The sequence below is a fragment of the Strix aluco genome, chromosome 17, assembly GCF_031877795.1.
Source record: "Strix aluco isolate bStrAlu1 chromosome 17, bStrAlu1.hap1, whole genome shotgun sequence".
NCBI lineage: Eukaryota > Metazoa > Chordata > Aves > Strigiformes > Strigidae > Strix > Strix aluco.
In genome coordinates, this window is record NC_133947.1 from 11,334,348 (window position 1) to 11,350,801 (window position 16,454).

The following is a 16,454-nucleotide window of genomic DNA, read 5'->3' on the forward strand; positions in this document are numbered from 1 at the left end:
TCGATACCCCTCAGCCTAAAAGCACCGAGGAGGTTGGTGGGGGCCGAGGCAAGTGTTCCTCCTGCCCTTGGGAGATGATACACAAGTGTGCTCTGTGGATAATGTCACTCGGCTTCTTTTGATTGACTGCTGCACAGGCGTTAGGCCAAAATCGAACTAGCTGCTGATCGAGCACTGACCTGTCCTGTGCCATGGCATTAAATGGTGGTCCCTCTGTTTATATCTGTAATTATTGCTACTTTGTCATTTTCTTCAGCCTTTATGGATGTACCTGTTCTTAAGTGATTTTATAGTGTACACTAAACCCCGGTCTGACTCATGCAGATGTCAGCTCCAAGAAGAAAATTGTGAGTCCTGCTAGCTGCTCCTGTTCATAGAGCACTTGTCCTGCCTCAGTTCTTCCAGATGACATCTCCCATCCTTGCTTTCTCTTTTGGGGGAAATGATAAGCCTAGCAGACTGGTCTGCAGCAGTAATGAGTTGAGGGAATTATCTTAATTTTTCAAGTAATTACATCATTTTTGGAAAGGGCACTCCAGCTGGCCCAGCCACAGTAAGAGTCCAGGTGTACTCTACATCTTTAACTCATCTAATTGGTGCTGCTGCAGCTTCTCATTCCTGGCACTGATGCTGTCTGACCTCTGGGTGAGGTGGTTCAGTGTGGGAAGTCACCAGATGGCTTCTGGGAAGGTAAAGCCTGTGATCTGCACTGCGGCTGACCCTTCCGAGAGCTCGGGGTGGGGTGGAGCTGAGCAGCCACGCTTGGATTAGTTGTGCCATAACGCGTGGGCCCGTGGCGCTGCACGGTGTGTGCTGCTGGGAGCAGGCTGCTGTGTCCCCTGAGCAGCGTTCAGGGGCTCCACGGCTGCAGAGGAATCGCCTTTTTTCATGAAATCCAGCAGACCTGGTCAGCTGAAGTCATCATGAGACACTTGTCCTGCTGCGCTAGCTTCCCTGCTTGAAGGCGCAGAAGCAGAGGGTGTGCGGCTGAGGAATGAGTCTGGCTGAAATGCGGAGGTGCTGGTGACGGGGGTCCAGCACAGTCCTGTGGACACAGTCCGGCCCTGCGGGCACAGTCCTGCCGGGGAAGCTGCTGGTGGAGCTGCGCTGCCCGCGGCCCTGCGCTCCTCTGCTCCTTCACCCAGCGTTTCAGCTGCGCTCCAAGTTGTTCAATGCCAAATCACCCTTCATACACGTGCCGTCATGTCCAGCGCAGCCGGGGTGTGATCTCTGTGGATGGGGGTGACCGCACACACTCGTGTGTCACCCAGACAAGGGGTGAGGGCAGAGGCCGGGCTCTGCGCCCCGCGGGTCTCTGTCGGGTGTTGAGGGAGCTGCGGGGCTCACGCGAGTGCCGGACGAGGAGGGTTTGTACCGAGCTGCGTACATCTTGCTGGCTCCTGCCTGGATTTCCTCCCTTCAGGGAATTACCTCCCAGGACCTGCAAGTGATTTCCTAAAAACGGGCGGGTGGGCCCTGCGGCGTCGGCAAGTGCTGCCCGCGCTCGGGGCGAAGGGCGGCGGGGGAGGACACGAGGAGCGCGGGCACCTCCCCAGCGGCGATCTGCGAGCAGAGGAGATGCAGCTGCTCGGCTTCTCGCTTAAACCCGGCAGCTCGGCGGGGCCGGGGGCTACCGCGGGGCGACCGCCCCCTCCCGCCCGCGGGGTGCCGGCGCAGCTGGCGGAGGGCGGGGAAGGGCGGGGAAGGGCGGGGAAGGGCGGGGGGGGCCCGTCCCGCCCCCGGCGGCGCGGCGGGAAGAGGCGGGCGGTGCCACAGCCCCCGCCGGAGCGGCGCTGGGAGCCGAGCCCGCAGGAGCGCCGGGCGTGAGTGCGGGGCTGGTGGGGCCTCCCGGGCCGGGGGGGGGGGGCCGGTGGGTCCCCGCCGGCTGGAGCGGGGCCGGGCCGGGCGGGCAGCTCCCGCCGCGGGGGCTCGGCAGCCGGCGGCGGTACCGCCTGGCCCCGGGCTCGGCGTGTCCCTCAGCGCTCCGGCTTCCTCCTGCGCTTCCGCGGCTCTGTCCCGCGGTCGTTGCCCCGCCGGGGGCCGGGCAGGGCGGCGGTGGCTCCGCCAGCCCGCGGGGTTCGGCGGCTCGGCTGCGGCGGAGCGGGGCAGAGCTGATGCGCGGCCCTTCGTGCGCTGCCCGCGGCTGAGGGGTCGCTTAATGCACCTCTCCTACGTGTGTGCGTTTGTCTTAGGCATCCATAGGGTGCCTTAACAAGTGTCTCGGGGCTTTTGAGCTTTAAGGTAAGAGATGGGCTCATCAGCTTTTAGGGCAGGAGCTGCGCCGCGTGTTCCCAGGCAGTACCTTGGGGCCTCGAGCAGTGGCTGTCATCCGCACACACGACTTCATACCCAACTAAAACCAGTGAGAGACTGAGCATCAATCTTCCTGCTTTGGGGGCCTCATCAGCAAGCTGAGAAATTGGGAAGGGCCGGCTAAAAACCTGCGTTTGCCTTGTGAGAGGGTTGCTGGGAGCGCTGGCCGCAGCGGTGCGGGCTGCAGGGCTCCCCTGGCAGGGCAGCGTCGAGCGGAGCTGTGCTCCTCGGTTGGCTCTGGCTGAGCAGCCCTTAAGGAGGAATTAAAAGAGAAGTCTCTGGTGGAAAAGGGCTGTTTACCTTCTAAGGAGTTAAACTCCATTTTATTTCTCCTGGGCTTTGAGTGTCAAAAGGAACAAATCGGTGTGTGTGGTGTGTTGTGTTCCTCTGGCTGCCCCCCGGGTGTGTGGGGGCTGTGATGTGCAGATTGCCCCAGCTCAGCTTTAGCACCGACATTGAAATGTCCCTGAAAAATTTGGGAACTGCAGCATCCTTGGAGCATTCCTGGTCCCAGCGCTGCTGGAGGGAAGGGCACGGCTGGCACTGCTGCGGTGGGGCCAGCCGCAGTTGCTGCATGCGATGCAAAACCTGTGCCCTGCAGCCTGGGGTCTGTCTTCCTCTGCAGCTGAGCTTTGTGGCTGACCATGAACGCCAGCGGCCCTGGCTATCCGTTAGCCTCTCTCTACGTGGGAGACCTCCACCCTGATGTGACCGAAGCCATGCTCTACGAGAAGTTCTCACCTGCTGGGCCCATCATGTCCATCCGAGTCTGTCGGGACGTTGCCACGCGCCGGTCGCTGGGCTATGCCTACATAAACTTCCAGCAGCCCGTGGATGGTACGCTCCCTGCACCGCAGCCCCGAGGAGCTGCCTCGCCGCGGGGGCGTGGGGTGTGCAAAGGGTGGAAGGACAGGCAGTGGAAAAGGGGGGAGCGCTTGTCTGAGTGGCTGCATCAGCTGTTGGGGCTTGGGCAATATTCTGCCGATGTTAAGTTTTGCTTGTAACCAGTCCCAATCTGCTCTTGGCTGGTGACCCATCCCACTCCCATCTCTTCTGAGGGACTGGGGGAGGATGTGGCAGCTGGACTTTGGGCTTGTGGGGGGAGGAAGGTGACTTGCAAGAGTCACTTCCCTCCATGAGCTGATGGAGAAGGACACCAAAACGCCTTCTGCCCTTCCCCAGGGCAGCCAGCTGCCCGCTGGCTCACGGTGTGAAGCGAGGCCCCTCTCCTGGCAGGCATCGCAGTGATACAGTGCTGTAACCAAAAGGTGTTTCATGCTGGAGCAAGGCAGCGGTGATGGGAAGGTGGTGGGTTAGTTGCCCTGGAGACCAAAATCCTTATTGGGTAAATGAGTTGGGCATCTGCCAAACTGGAGCTTGCAGTGAAATGGTTGATCCCGTGGGAGTTAGACATGCTTTGGAGAGGGGGGAGGGGAAAAAAAAAAAATTAAAAAGGAAGGAGTGTTGTGGCTGGAGGGGAGGAGAGCAGCCCCTGCCTGGCCCTGCAGCCCTGGGAGGCAGAGCTGCCTGTCTCATTTAGGTTAATGAGCCCCTGTCCAACAGTGTCCCTGATTCCTGTGCCTGTCTCAGCTGCTGTAGGATGTGAAGGGGATCTGTCTCCATTACCCTCCTCTTTCCCCCTGTATTTGTTTCTTTGCCAGCTGAGCGAGCCCTGGACACCATGAACTTCGAAGTGATCAAAGGCCGTCCCATCCGCATCATGTGGTCCCAGCGGGATCCCGGGCTCAGGAAGTCGGGGGTTGGAAATGTCTTCATCAAGAACCTGGACGACTCCATTGATAACAAAGCTCTGTACGACACGTTCTCTGCCTTTGGAAACATCCTGTCATGCAAGGTAGGACATGAGCCCTGCAGGAAGGGGCTGGCTGCAGAGCTGCCCTGCCTTCTCAGCAGCATGCTCCAGCCAGCTGAAATTCACTTTCTTGTTTCACTTCCCACGAAGTTTCCTCTAAATTCCCACCTGCTTTGAAGCCAAAAGGCCCTGCTATGTTTCCCCTGGGAATGGGAACTTTTCCCCCAGCCCCACCTTCTCCCTCACACTTTTGCAGTGGTGTTGGGTTCTGTCTTGTCTGAGCTCAGTGTGTCAGTGGCACTTGGGTCTTGGTGAGCCATGAGTTTTTGGGCATTGTGTAAAGTGCCAGGTGCTGGAGGGCAACCACCCTGGCCCCAGCAGGACATCTGGCCCTGGGGCAGAGCTCTCCCCTGGCTCCCTGACCTGCTGCCAGCACCCCAATGCAGCTCAGCCACTGTGGGAGCAGGATGTCAGGGAGGGTACATGCCCCTGGAAAATGAGGGTGGGTTTTCCTGCTACTTACTCACGTGCATGGAGAAAACCAGTGTCTGTCTCGTCCCTGTCCCTGCATTTGTAGGTGGTTTGTGATGAAAATGGATCCCGTGGCTATGGCTTTGTTCACTTTGAGACTCACGAGGCAGCAACTCGGGCCATCGAGACCATGAATGGGATGTTGCTCAACGACCGGAAGGTGTAAGTGCTGGAGAGGGGAGCGTCTTCTCCGCTCTGCTCCTGCCTTGCCTTGGTGCATGCTCGGGAGCAAACGCCTGCCCTGCTCAGGCTGCCACCTCCTGCCATGCTCTATTTTCTCCCCTCTTCCCACCCCGATGGCTCTGCCGCCCTCGGGGGCAGTGAGTCACTCGTGGTTGATGCTGGTGGAAGTGCGATAGTGGTTTGGAGCCGTTCCTGACAGTGGGGAAGGAATCCAACCCTGGGCTGTGTTTTATTGCTGAGGTGGTGTAAAGAGTGCCCACAAAGCAGGGCTGGTCCTCCATCTCGGCTGTAATCAGATAATCTGGGCAGGAAGAGGTTTTGTTGTTCTTCAGCTCTCCGTTTACATTACATCACCTTATTCTCTACATCTCTGTCTCCGCAGAGGCCAGCAGCTCCCCAAGGGCTTGGGGATACTTTGAAGGAAGAGCTGGCACTTGGTGACATCCTTTGGGGTCTTTTGGGGTCTCCTGGGGTGACATCCCCAGCATGGGGCTGTGCCCTGTGTTACCACTCTCCCCATTTCAGTAGTGCCAAGTGGGGTCTGGGTAGGGGAACACCAGAGTGGGACACTGGATGTGAAACACGGGGTGGGTTTATGGGTGATGGGCTCTCTCTTGGCCTGTACCGAGACAGATATGCCTGTGTCCATCTTCCCTCTGCAGGGAACACAGAGGGTTTCAGGTCCCTTTCCTTGCTTCCTGCAGGTTTGTTGGCCATTTCAAATCCCGCAAAGAGCGTGAGGCAGAGTTTGGAGCTCGGGCACTGGAGTTCACCAATGTCTACATCAAAAACTTTGGGGATGACATGGATGATGATAGGCTGCGGGAAATATTCTCCCAGTTTGGTGAGTACAGTTGTTGAAGCAAGATATCCTCATGTCTGATAAACTGGAGTTGGAGCAACTGCAAAGAAAACTGGGGAGAGTGCTTGACTGAAATACCAAGCCCCTTCTCGCAATGGGATCTGACTTGCTTAAACACCACCTCACCAAAGGGCTGTAGTGACTTAAATCATCAGGACATTACATGCACTTTCCTGCAGTGATGTAGGATAACTTTTATTAAGTGCTCTCCTGAAAAAAAGAAGGCTTTGTACTTCCCACTTTTATTACCCAAAAGAGTGTTTTTCATTAGTTTTTGACATTGTCTTGAAGCCAGCCTGCTGTCTGGCTGTAGGAGCTGTGTGAATAAGAGATGCTGAGTCTGAAAAGCCTTTTCTGCTTTAAATTCAGTGTGGTCCATTAATGGAAGATGCCTCTTGTGACAGGGTTTAGTGTTGTGCCAACGCATGGACCACACTGTCCATGCTTGGCCAGTGTTACCTTGGCTAAACCCTTCATACGAGCCCAATGTATGTGTTCATATATAAAGGAAATCAAACTTCTGGCCAAAGGAACTCACTGCATTGGCTGCAGAAACCAAAAAGCCAAGAGCAATGAGAGCAGCATCCAGGGTGGGAGGGATTGCCTTCATGCAGCCTCCCGTTCCTGCCTCGTGGTGGGGCTCCTGCTGTCTGTCCCAATGTCTGTCTGGCTTTTCTGCACTGCCATGGCCCTCTGGTCTCCTCACTGGACCGGCTTGTGGTGGCTCCTGAGCACAGTGCTGTGTGCTGGCAGCACCCCCTCGGTGGGGACCCTTTTTCAGGCAGATACTGTCCTTTCCTCTTGCAGGAAAGACGCTAAGTGTCAAAGTCATGATGGACAACACTGGCCGCTCAAAGGGCTTTGGATTTGTCAACTTTGAGAAGCACGAAGAAGCGCAGAAGGCAAGAGGCTCCTCGCTGCCCATCTGCTGTCTCAGCCCCGAGCTTGTCCCCTGCTGATGTTGCCACCTCTCCTTGGGGCAGGGGAATCTCACTGGCTTTGTGCTCACCTGAGCGCTGGCACTGGCAGGGGTGTCTGGGTGGGCAGGACCTGGCAAGGGGGAGCAGAGCTGCTTCCCTGCCTGTGCCCAGGGAGGCGTCTGCTCACGGTGGGGCTGGACTGGGGTGGTGAGTCAAGAGTAGAGCCATGGCTGCTGGCTTCCCGCTGTGTTCAGAGCCCTTCCCTCCGCTGGCAGGCGGTGGCCGACATGAATGGGAAGGAGATCAATGGGCGGCTGGTGTATGTGGGCCGAGCCCAGAAGCGGCTGGAGCGCCAGAGCGAGCTGAAGCGGAAATTTGAGCAGATCAAGCAGGAGCGAGTGAGCAGGTACCAGGTAAGGGGAGAGCAGGGTGCTCTGTCTTGCAGGTCTGCACCAGGGACATCCTTGGCTTGGGGACAGCGCAGGGTGCTCTAGAGCAGATCAGTGTGCTGGGTCACTTCTGCAATTAAAAGATCTGCACAGGGGTCCAGTCACTGCCTGCTAATGCCCTGGGAAGAAGAATCAGGAGAGAAAGAGAGAGATCTAAACCCAGGATGATGTTGGCAGGTGAACAAATGGGTCTTTTCCAGAAATTAAAATACTAGTCTGGAAATGAGATGGCTTCCTGAGGTCTTGGAGCAGTTCCATAACGATGGTCAGGGTGTCCTCTTCACTTGGGGTGTCTTGCCTACGAGTGGAGCACACGCATGGTCCTGACTCCTCTCCACGCCGCCGGTCACGTGGCAGCTCTGGAGAGGATGTGTTTGTGGGATGTCCCACTCTCTGGCTCAGCTGCTGGTAAAACATGCATCCAGCTTGAAAAGCTGCTGTAAATTTTTTGGAGCCTGGGGACCAAGCTTCTTTTTTGCCTGTTTGCAGGGGGTCAACCTGTATGTGAAGAACCTGGATGATGGAATAGATGATGAGAGGCTGAGGAAGGAGTTCTCTCCCTATGGCACCATCACCAGTGCCAAGGTGAGGGACTGAGGCTGTTGCTGGGGCTCCTGGGGTCAGCTGGCTGGTGCACTTGGCCCTGGGAAACGGATTGGAATTATCATCCTGTTGAGCTATGGTTCCTTGCTGATGGCTTGTATCTCAAGCCAAGTATGAAGGACGTGCCACTTGTACCCCATGCTGTCCTGAGGAGGTTACTGATTCAGCACATATTTTGTAGCTTTGCCAAGTTACCACAGCCCTGGTGAGGTGAATGGTATGAGACCTTAAAGCCACATCACTCCGAATGCTGCACAGCTGCTCTGTGGTTTGAGGATGATGTGACGCTGGTACAAATGGAAATAACCACAGGCCACCTCAGTCTGGGGAGAGCAGGTTTTGCCTGGCTGGCATTTTGCCTTTTGGAAAACCATAAAAGCGTCAGTCTTGCCACCAAGACTGGTGTCAAGCTGCTCTTGAAGGTTCTGCGTACGGGTACAGAGGGATGGTCTGGCTTTAAGGTCAGATACCTGTAACCTGCCAGCTGCTGGGGACAGATGCTGCCTGGCCCTCAGGCAGGATGCGGTGTCCCACTGATCCCCAGCCCCTGATGGCTCCTGGGGCATTAAGTACCAGAGCATCGCTGGCCCACGGGTCCTGCAGGACTGGGGCACAGACACTGAAAGATCACAGACTGCAGATCTCGGTCTGGCCCAGACTCTGTCATCTTCATTTCCCAATTGCTGAGCAAATCCTCCCCTTCCCCAGAGAAACCATGGGTGTAGCCCTATCTGTCCCACCCTGGATGTGGGGCTGCAATGGGGTGCCTGCAGCTGGCAGATCCCCTGCACATCCCCAGCCCCGTGCCGTGCTTTGCAGGTGCTGCAGTGATCTGTGGACTTAGCTGTCTTGTTCTAATCCAATTTTAGGTGATGACAGAGGGTGGCCACAGCAAAGGGTTTGGGTTTGTATGTTTTTCCTCCCCAGAAGAGGCTACCAAGGCCGTGACGGAAATGAACGGGCGGATCGTCAGTACTAAGCCTCTCTATGTTGCACTTGCTCAAAGGAAAGAGGAGCGGAAAGCAATCCTCACCAACCAGTACATGCAGAGATTAGCTACCATGAGGGCCCTGCCTGGCCCTCTCCTGGGCTCCTTCCAGCCCGCCCCGGGGTACTTCCTACCCCCCATCCCCCAGGTGAGTCCCTGCTCCCGAATGGCAGCCTTGCACGGGGACCTGTATTTGCCCTGGGCTGGAGGAGGGGGGTGGCAGTCGGGCTGAGGAGCGTATCTCGGGTTGTGCAGACCCAGGCACACGTCAGCGTGGGATCAGTGGGATTGGTGGGATCAGCGACAGGCTTCCACATAAGTGTCAGGGCTTGCCAAAACGCTGGTGGGCTGTGGGTGCTCCAGGCAATGGACTGACAATTTAGTAGCTACTGACGTCTCAGAGGAGGGAGCTAAGGAGGAGTTTGGTGGGAGGGTGGGAGCATGGAGAACAAGTCTGCTGATGAAATGAGGGGAGAGAGAAGGGTTACAGATGTGCAAAAGCTTGTGTGGAGGAGGTAAGTGGAGCTGCTGGAGGACATGCAGGAGGTCAGTCATTAAACTGCTCTGGCAGGCTGCAGAGCATGTTTTTGGCTTGTCTGTCTGTGTGCAGCAGCCACTGAGATGCTCTGGGTTAGATCTGGCTCAGCTCCCAAGTCACCTTGGATTATGTGTTCTCCTTTCTCAGCCACAAACCAGAGCTACCTTCTACAGCCCCAGCCCAGTTGTCCCAGTCCGTCCTGCCACTCGCTGGAGTGCGCAGCCCTCCCGGCCTCCCTGTGAGTCAGCCTGTCTCTCCCCGGGGGCTCTCGGCACAAGCTGGGCTCAGTTAGGGACTGAGGGTCTCTAAAAGCAGCACAAAGTGTGTAGCCACGGGGGACTATTGGCTGGAGAAGTGCATGGGGCTTTGGTGCAGGGGTCATGGTGATGGGCACCAGCGGATGAGACATTTGCGTTGACCCCAGAGGTGAGGTGCTCCTGAGCTTTCCCCAGCCACAATCATCCCCACCCCACATCTCCTTCCATGCTTTTGCTACCAAGAAGCATTATTAATCATGCTCCATCTCTACAACAGCGTATCCTGCAGCTACCCCCATCCTGAGGGCTGCCGCGCCGCCCCGGCGCCTGCTGTCCAACATCAGCACCATGAGACAGGCCTCCACCCAGGTGCCCCGTGTGCCCCCCCAGGCTCAGAGAGTGGGTGAGTGGGGGTAGGACCTGGCTTGGACATCGCTGTAGCGGCTGCGTGTTGGCAAGGGTGCTTGCTGCGAGCTTGGGTCTTCCTCTGAAGATGAATCAGTTTGTGGGGTTGCTTGGGGAGGAGTCTGGATGGTGCCCTTGGATGTGGTGGGTCTGGAGCAGTGTCTGTAGTAAGTAAGTGTGTAACTTTTGGGGAAGGTCTTTCAGGTAATGGGACAGGTCTCTGATATGCAGATTGGTCTTGTTGGCTGCTGCTCCTTGAATATGTTCATTAAAGATGATGATGATGCAGCCGTGGCACCCTAGGCTTAGTGCTCACACTGAGGTGGAGGTTGGGAAAGGGCCTCTTGGGCAGAAGCAGAGGTTCTTACAGACTCTGGCTGAACCACTGCCAAGGCCAAGCCTCCAGTGAAACACACTCATGTTAGAGGTGTTTGGAGCTGTGGCCTGAGAACCAGACCTCGCTGGCATCCCCAGCTGGGCGTGCCCCTGTGTCTGAGGTGTCCCCTCCACCTTGCTGGCGTGACATGGCTGCGCAGGGCTGGCGGGGTGGTGACCGAGCTGCTGTCCTGCACACGGTGCCCAGAGCGCTCCTCACCCCGAGAGTGCTTCAACCCCCGTCTGTCCTGTCCTCTCCATGCCTTCCGTGTGAGGCAGAGGAGGATGCTCCCTGGGGCTCGCAGTGTGGCCCCCTCTGAGGCTCCTCTGTGGACAGGCTTTGAGGAGAGGCTTAAGTAGTGCAGAGGGGAAGCTGCCCACCTGGTGAGTGGGTGAAGGCCTGATGTCCCACAAAACATAGGACCATCTGGTGAGGCAGTGTCTACCTACAACCCTCCCAGCTTTGTGTGATTTAGCCTATGGTCATCTTTGGCACTGAGTGTTTTATTGTTGAAGTGAGCAGGGGGGACCAGGAGGGTTGCTTTTGGTTTGTCCCCTCTCCTTTTGTCCTTGTCCCCTTGTTTCTCTGCCCTCGCTTCCCTGCAGGAGGGGAGCCAGGGTGGGCTGGGGGAGAGGGGCACTTGCTCTTGCAGCCCACCCTCCTCATGCTGTCCCCATCCTCTGGCTGCTGATGCAGATGGGCATTTCTAGAGGAGAGACGAGGCACAGGTGCCTCTGCCAGCTCTCCTGCCCTCTGCACAAAACCAGACTAGCCCAGCAGGCAGGATGGCAGTGCCCTGCCTGTCGTGGAGAAGCTGCCTTTGTCCTTGGGGCTGTTTTGAGCCCATGGGGGGATTTTTTAGGCCCTCTGAGCATGCTGCCCTTGTGACTTCAGCCTCCTTGGCACAGGTGTGCGTTTAACGGGTGCCTCTTTACAAATATTCCTGTTCCTACTGCAGCCAACATCGGGACACAGACGGTCAGCGCCCGGGTGCCCTCCTCGCCTACCCCGCCACGGAGTTCCCCGCAGTACAAGTACTCCTCAGCCGTCAGGAATGTCCAGCCGATGGGGCACATGCCACCCATGGTGGCCCCGCAGGTAACAGCTCTGCCGGCTCCTGGCTTTGGCACGGCCACTGCAACATGCATCAGTCCAGGTCCTGCTCTGGGTTAATGTAGCTGCTGACCCCAGGCAGTCCCATGGCTCTGTTTAGGACTGGTGCTATGGGGACCTTCCCGGGGGCTGCTGGGGTGACTGGGGCTACAGACCCAGTAGCCATGCAGCTGTGATGCCTGGCTCCAGCTTTCCTGGAAGCTGGTTTTTGGCTACAAACAGACAGTGCCAGAGTTGGCATCAGCAACTCAGAAAGGTGAAATGCCCCGCTGCGTTCAGGGACCAGCACCATTCCTGCAAGCCAGGTAGCTCACACATCGCTGCCAGGCTCTGATTGCTGCTCTTCTCTGTTTTTTCTCCAGGTGGGAGAACCTGCTGTGCATGTCCAGGGGCAGGAGCCGCTGACGGCATCCATGCTTGCAGCAGCCCCTCCTCAGGAGCAGAAGCAAATGATAGGTGGGTGTCACGGCTGCTCTGCTGGAGTAGGTCCGGCTGTGAGGGCATGTGGACTTGTGTGCACCAGGGAGAACTTAGCTGCTAGGAGAAGCTGTAAGCCTTTGTGGGATTGCTCTGACATTATGCTGCTTTTAAAACAAGAAATAAATTCAGGCTGTGCTGGAAGGGTATGGAAGCAGCAAAACCACTCCCTGTCTGTATTAGCTGCCTGGCAGCAAGACAGCGTCTGGTGAAGCTCTGCAGGAGAGGCAGAGCTCCATCCTGCCTGTGCTGCCAGGCTGCCCCAGGACATGTGCCATTCCCCTGAACTCAGCCATCCTGCATTGCCCGCATTGCCACTCTCGGGTGCTGATGAACAGCTTGGTGGCCGTGGGGGTCAGGGTCAGCTCTGCCGCACAGTCCGTCTGGTGTCCCGCTGGTGGAGCGGCCGGTGCCTGTGGTGCGGGAGGGCGTCGCTTTCCCCGCTCTGCCTGCCTCGTGGGCTCAGCCCAGCAAAAGCACAGCAGGTCACGGACCAGCTCTTTCCTCCCCAGAAGGAAACTGCTCCAGCAGAAGCAGGCCCCTTCACCTGCACGCTGGTGGGCAGGCATGGGCAGTGCTTGCCATTCCACTGCCCTGCTCCCATGGCAGGTCCTGCTGCTGTCGGCTTCACCCGGCAGCTTCCCTGCCTGCAAACACTGTTGTTGTGATATGCTGGAGTAGGTTTGCTTGTGAGCAGTGATTTTTTTTTTTTTTTTTTTTTTTTTTTTTTCCCACCACCATCACCACCCTTGTATCCCTTTTCAGTTGAAAGGACAGAGCTGGAAGGGCAAGAGGGCTTGCACTGGCTTTGAAAATGCTAGAGGTTTTGCATAGTGCTGATGTGCTCCCTGGTGTTTGGAACAGGTGAACGCCTCTACCCTCTGATCCATGCGATGCATCCCTCGCTGGCTGGCAAGATCACTGGGATGCTGCTGGAGATAGACAACTCCGAGCTGCTGCTGCTCCTGGAGTCCCCCGACTCCCTGCGCTCCAAGGTAGGAGGCACTTGGTGCCCAAACAACTCGCATTCCAAAGCGCTAACTACCTGCTGCTGCAAGGAGAGGTGGTCGTGGCCCAGAAGATGGGCCAAGGACACTGATAGCCATGGGAAATGCAGGTAGCTGCTTTTTTTTGAATGAAAATTGGGCAGAAAGGGCTCCAGGTTGATGGCACCGCACCCCATGCCTGAATGTCTGCCTGCCTTCAGCAGAAGGAGAGGCTCAGAGCAGCTCCCTGAAAACACAGGCCAGGCTCCAAGGGTGGTGTGGAGGTAGCTGGGAAGTGAGAGGGGAAAAGCAGGGTGGGTGTTGCTCCCTGGAAGGAGATGAGGAGATGCTCTTTCCTGAGAGTAGAAACTAGATAAACACTACCTCTCTGCTATACTTCTTCAGTTTCCTCCTTAATCCTGGTCAATATTTAGCTTTGGTTCCCATCAGAACAGCTGCAGTGAATTGACTGCATCTCCTCGTTGCTTCTCAGGATTCACTTTCACCCTTTCACTGATGTCTTTTAAATGATCCTGGGCTCTGCAGAGTTGTGTCAGGCAGCTTTACCTACAGAAAAGTTTGATTTCTCTCTGGCAAGTTCTGACTCCTATAGAAAAGGAGAGATGCCCCAGCATTTCCCTAGGGAAGAGACAGAAGAGGTCTTCAGGCTGATCAGTCTCCTGCAGGAGCAGCAGACTTGGATTTTATAATTATTATTATTAAAGTCCTTTACCTCCTGGAAGTGTGTCTGTGTGGAGGGCAGTTCGGGACCTGGAATATTGCAGTTCTTGTGCAGTGCGCTCCTATACTGGAGCAACTCAACCTCTGCCCCTCCTTGTGCTCTCTGTTGTAAGATCGAGGAAGCGGTCGCTGTTCTCCAGGCACACCAGGCTACCGAGACCTCGCACAAGAGCAGCGCTGCGGTGTTCCTGCAGTGACCCCGGGTAGGTGCAGGAGCTGTTGCAAGTGTTGGCATGTGCATGGTGTGCTCAGGGTCTCTGGTTTCTGACTCTGAAACCGGGGACTGGGTTTCTTGTCCAGACTGAGTATGGCTTGATGAGCAATGTAAGTACCTTTGACTGTAATATTCCACTTTTTAAATCGCATCTGCTATTTTCTAGACTTAATTGTACTGCAGAGATGTGATTCTCTGTGGGTTTTTTTCTATGTTCATGAGGGAAATGACTGTACAACCAGAAAGATCAGAAAGGACTTGCCTTTCTGTAGGTCTAGTGGGGACTGGCACGGTCTCTTCTGGGATCTCCCAGTGTTTTTTGCAGAATGGTGACAGTAGATAACCATAAAATGTGGGTGGTCCTGTGTGGGCATGGTCAGGATAGCTGGCTCTGCTGCTGTGGGTAGGACAGACCCATTAACAAGCAATTCAGACTCGCATACCTCTTTGAAGATAATATTTTCTTGACTTGCAATTGCAAGGAAACTGTGTTAATGCAAGTTCAGGTGAATTCTTGTCTGGATGAAATTGTTCCTTTAGCAGTTGAAAATTGCATCTGTGGGTTCTTCGGGTTTTTTGTAGACTTCAGGCCTGGGAGCAAGCCCTGAGAACATTGTCATTGAAGAACAGCAGCAGCAACCCCACCGTGCTTTTGGAATCGTGCCCATACAGTGACCCTGGCCTGTCTTCAATGCCCCATCCTATTTTTTTGTGTGTATTGTAAACCTTGCAGTATTGCTTCCTCCTGCACCTGTAAAAAATCCCCATGTTAATTCTCTTCTCGCTACTGAAAGCGTCTTGTGAAATGTAGCGTGGAACCCAGCCTAGTTCAGTTGCCCAGGAAATGACAAGTGCTGATGAATCATCATTTTTAGTGAGTTTACTGGGTTCTGTAGTTTTATTTGTTCCTGTAGCTGACACTAATAAAGAACTGATGCTTCCACCCCCAGAGCATGGGTTAGTTCCCTTTGCAGAAAGGCCACAAACACTTTTTCTCTGTTGGTGGAGGGACGGACTTGGGTCAGGCTGCTGTCATCAGTGTTTGAGGCTTGTGGTGCTGGTGGGGTGGCAGTCCTGAGAGCTGACAGGAAGGGACATATAGGATTAAATAAACAAATTGCCAACCAACAGGCTCTCCTCATCCTTTCTGACTCTCTAGGAGGATGGCTTGAAGCAAATTTCATATGATCTGCCTGGATTTTATCCTTTCTAGCTAGCAGTTTTTAACTTCCTTTTGAAAGGCGTCTTCCTGTGGTTCTCCTCTTTGAATGGACCTTGTACACTGGCCGGAGTACTGACACAGGGTGTCTTCTGCTGGTCACCACACCATGTGTGTATGTCTGTGGTGCACAAGACCCAGCTTTTGAAGTATTGTGGAGCAGTTGTAAATCAAAAGCTGCTTCTCCAATGTGTGGTCCTGACCAGTGGTTTCAAGGAGTCACTGATGAGCCTGAAAACATTCATAACCACATCATATCCCACTGGGACACTCCCTGCTCGCAATAGCTGGGACCTGTTATTACTGTGTCCTGCTCTCTGGGCCTCTCACAGAGCGTGTTGTTGTTGTCATCTTGGCTTTAATGCTCTGCTCTTCCTAGTTAGGAAAGGAATTTCAGTCCCTAGAGGCTGCTTGGTACTTGAGACTGGCAATGTATTGACCTTACTTGACTGCTTCCTTGAGCTGACAGGAGCATGCCTCTGTCAGCACCACCTACCTTCTTTCTGTCCCACTTGTGCTGGTGTTGCTGTCTCAATCTTCCTTCTGTGCTGTATCATACTCTCACTTCAGCTCACTGCTGAGTCATCCCTCCTACCTCTTGTTTTCCTTCCAGCATTTTAATAGAATTGCTTACACACTTGCTCCTGCGTGGTGTCTGCTCTGCTCAGCTGGGACTCTTCCCTGGGGCTTTCCATCATTCCTTTTTTTTGCCTTTACTTTGCCAGTTCTTCCTCTGACCTCCTTAAATATTTCTTTTCCTCATAGTGGATGCTTCAGCTTGAACTGTGCACCATTTAGATATCTCCTTGGTGAGATGCTTATAAAGGACTTTAATCCACTTAATATACAGGACCTTCATTTAAGTTGTCACTTCTTCCAAAGTGTAACTGGCTGGAAGCTTTTATGCTTTGTCTCTACAGGAAAAATGTGTGTTTGCATGAGTGTAAGGCATATAAAGAGCTGGCATGGAACTGTAGAAGTAAACTTCATTCTGCTGTTGGCTAGCTTGTCTGCAACCTTTTTTCAGATTAACAGGGCAGTTTGGATGTGCCTGGGACACCACCTACAATGCCAGATGGCTTGGCTGGAGACGCTGGCTGTAAAGCTAGTGGGAATGCAGAGTGGGGCCCAGGAACACAGGGACATCAGAATAGCCTAAGAAAGGATGTGGACAAGGACCAAGGCCTTTCTCAGAAAAGGTGAAGTTGGAGCTTAGATCCCCATGTTATCCTGGAGGATACTGGAAAGTTTTCAGAGTAACTCCCTGGCTGAACTCCTCGGGGAGGCTTTAGGGAGTTGAGGCAGGAGCAGCAATGCGAATCTGGAGTCTCCAGTCTGGAATAGTTGCTGTGGCTTTTGAAAGGGGTGGGTGAAGGGTGTCTCTGTGACAAACACTCTCTGGCTGCCCCTGTGGACAGCACTCCCTTTGCATGTCTGGGCAGTGTCCTGCATGGACAGCAGCACTG

General features: G+C 55.1%; 1 protein-coding gene across 1 annotated transcript; it reads left to right on the forward strand.

Annotated features, from left to right (window-relative positions):
• The first annotated feature begins 2,957 nt into the window (after window positions 1-2,957).
• Window positions 2,958-13,758, forward strand: PABPC1L (poly(A) binding protein cytoplasmic 1 like). Its single transcript, XM_074843022.1, has 14 exons — window positions 2,958-3,150; window positions 3,975-4,168; window positions 4,704-4,819; window positions 5,545-5,684; window positions 6,510-6,604; window positions 6,898-7,035; window positions 7,561-7,656; window positions 8,544-8,810; window positions 9,348-9,438; window positions 9,735-9,860; window positions 11,197-11,336; window positions 11,714-11,807; window positions 12,693-12,823; window positions 13,669-13,758. The coding sequence occupies exons 1-14, from the start codon at window positions 2,958-2,960 to the stop codon at window positions 13,750-13,752; spliced, it is 1,905 nt and encodes a 634-aa protein (XP_074699123.1). The 3' UTR covers window positions 13,753-13,758.
• The last annotated feature ends 2,696 nt before the right edge of the window (window positions 13,759-16,454 follow it).

What these genes read in the sequence shown, in the direction of transcription:
- PABPC1L (XM_074843022.1), top strand. Translation starts at nt 2,958, where the DNA reads ATGAACGCCAGCGGCCCTGGCTATCCGTTAGCCTCTCTCTACGTGGGA. An exon ending in GCACCATCACCAGTGCCAAG is followed by an intron (nt 7,657 to 8,543) that starts GTGAGGGACTGA and finishes ATCCAATTTTAG; the next exon opens with GTGATGACAGAGGGTGGCCA. An exon ending in TCCTACCCCCCATCCCCCAG is followed by an intron (nt 8,811 to 9,347) that starts GTGAGTCCCTGC and finishes CTCCTTTCTCAG; the next exon opens with CCACAAACCAGAGCTACCTT.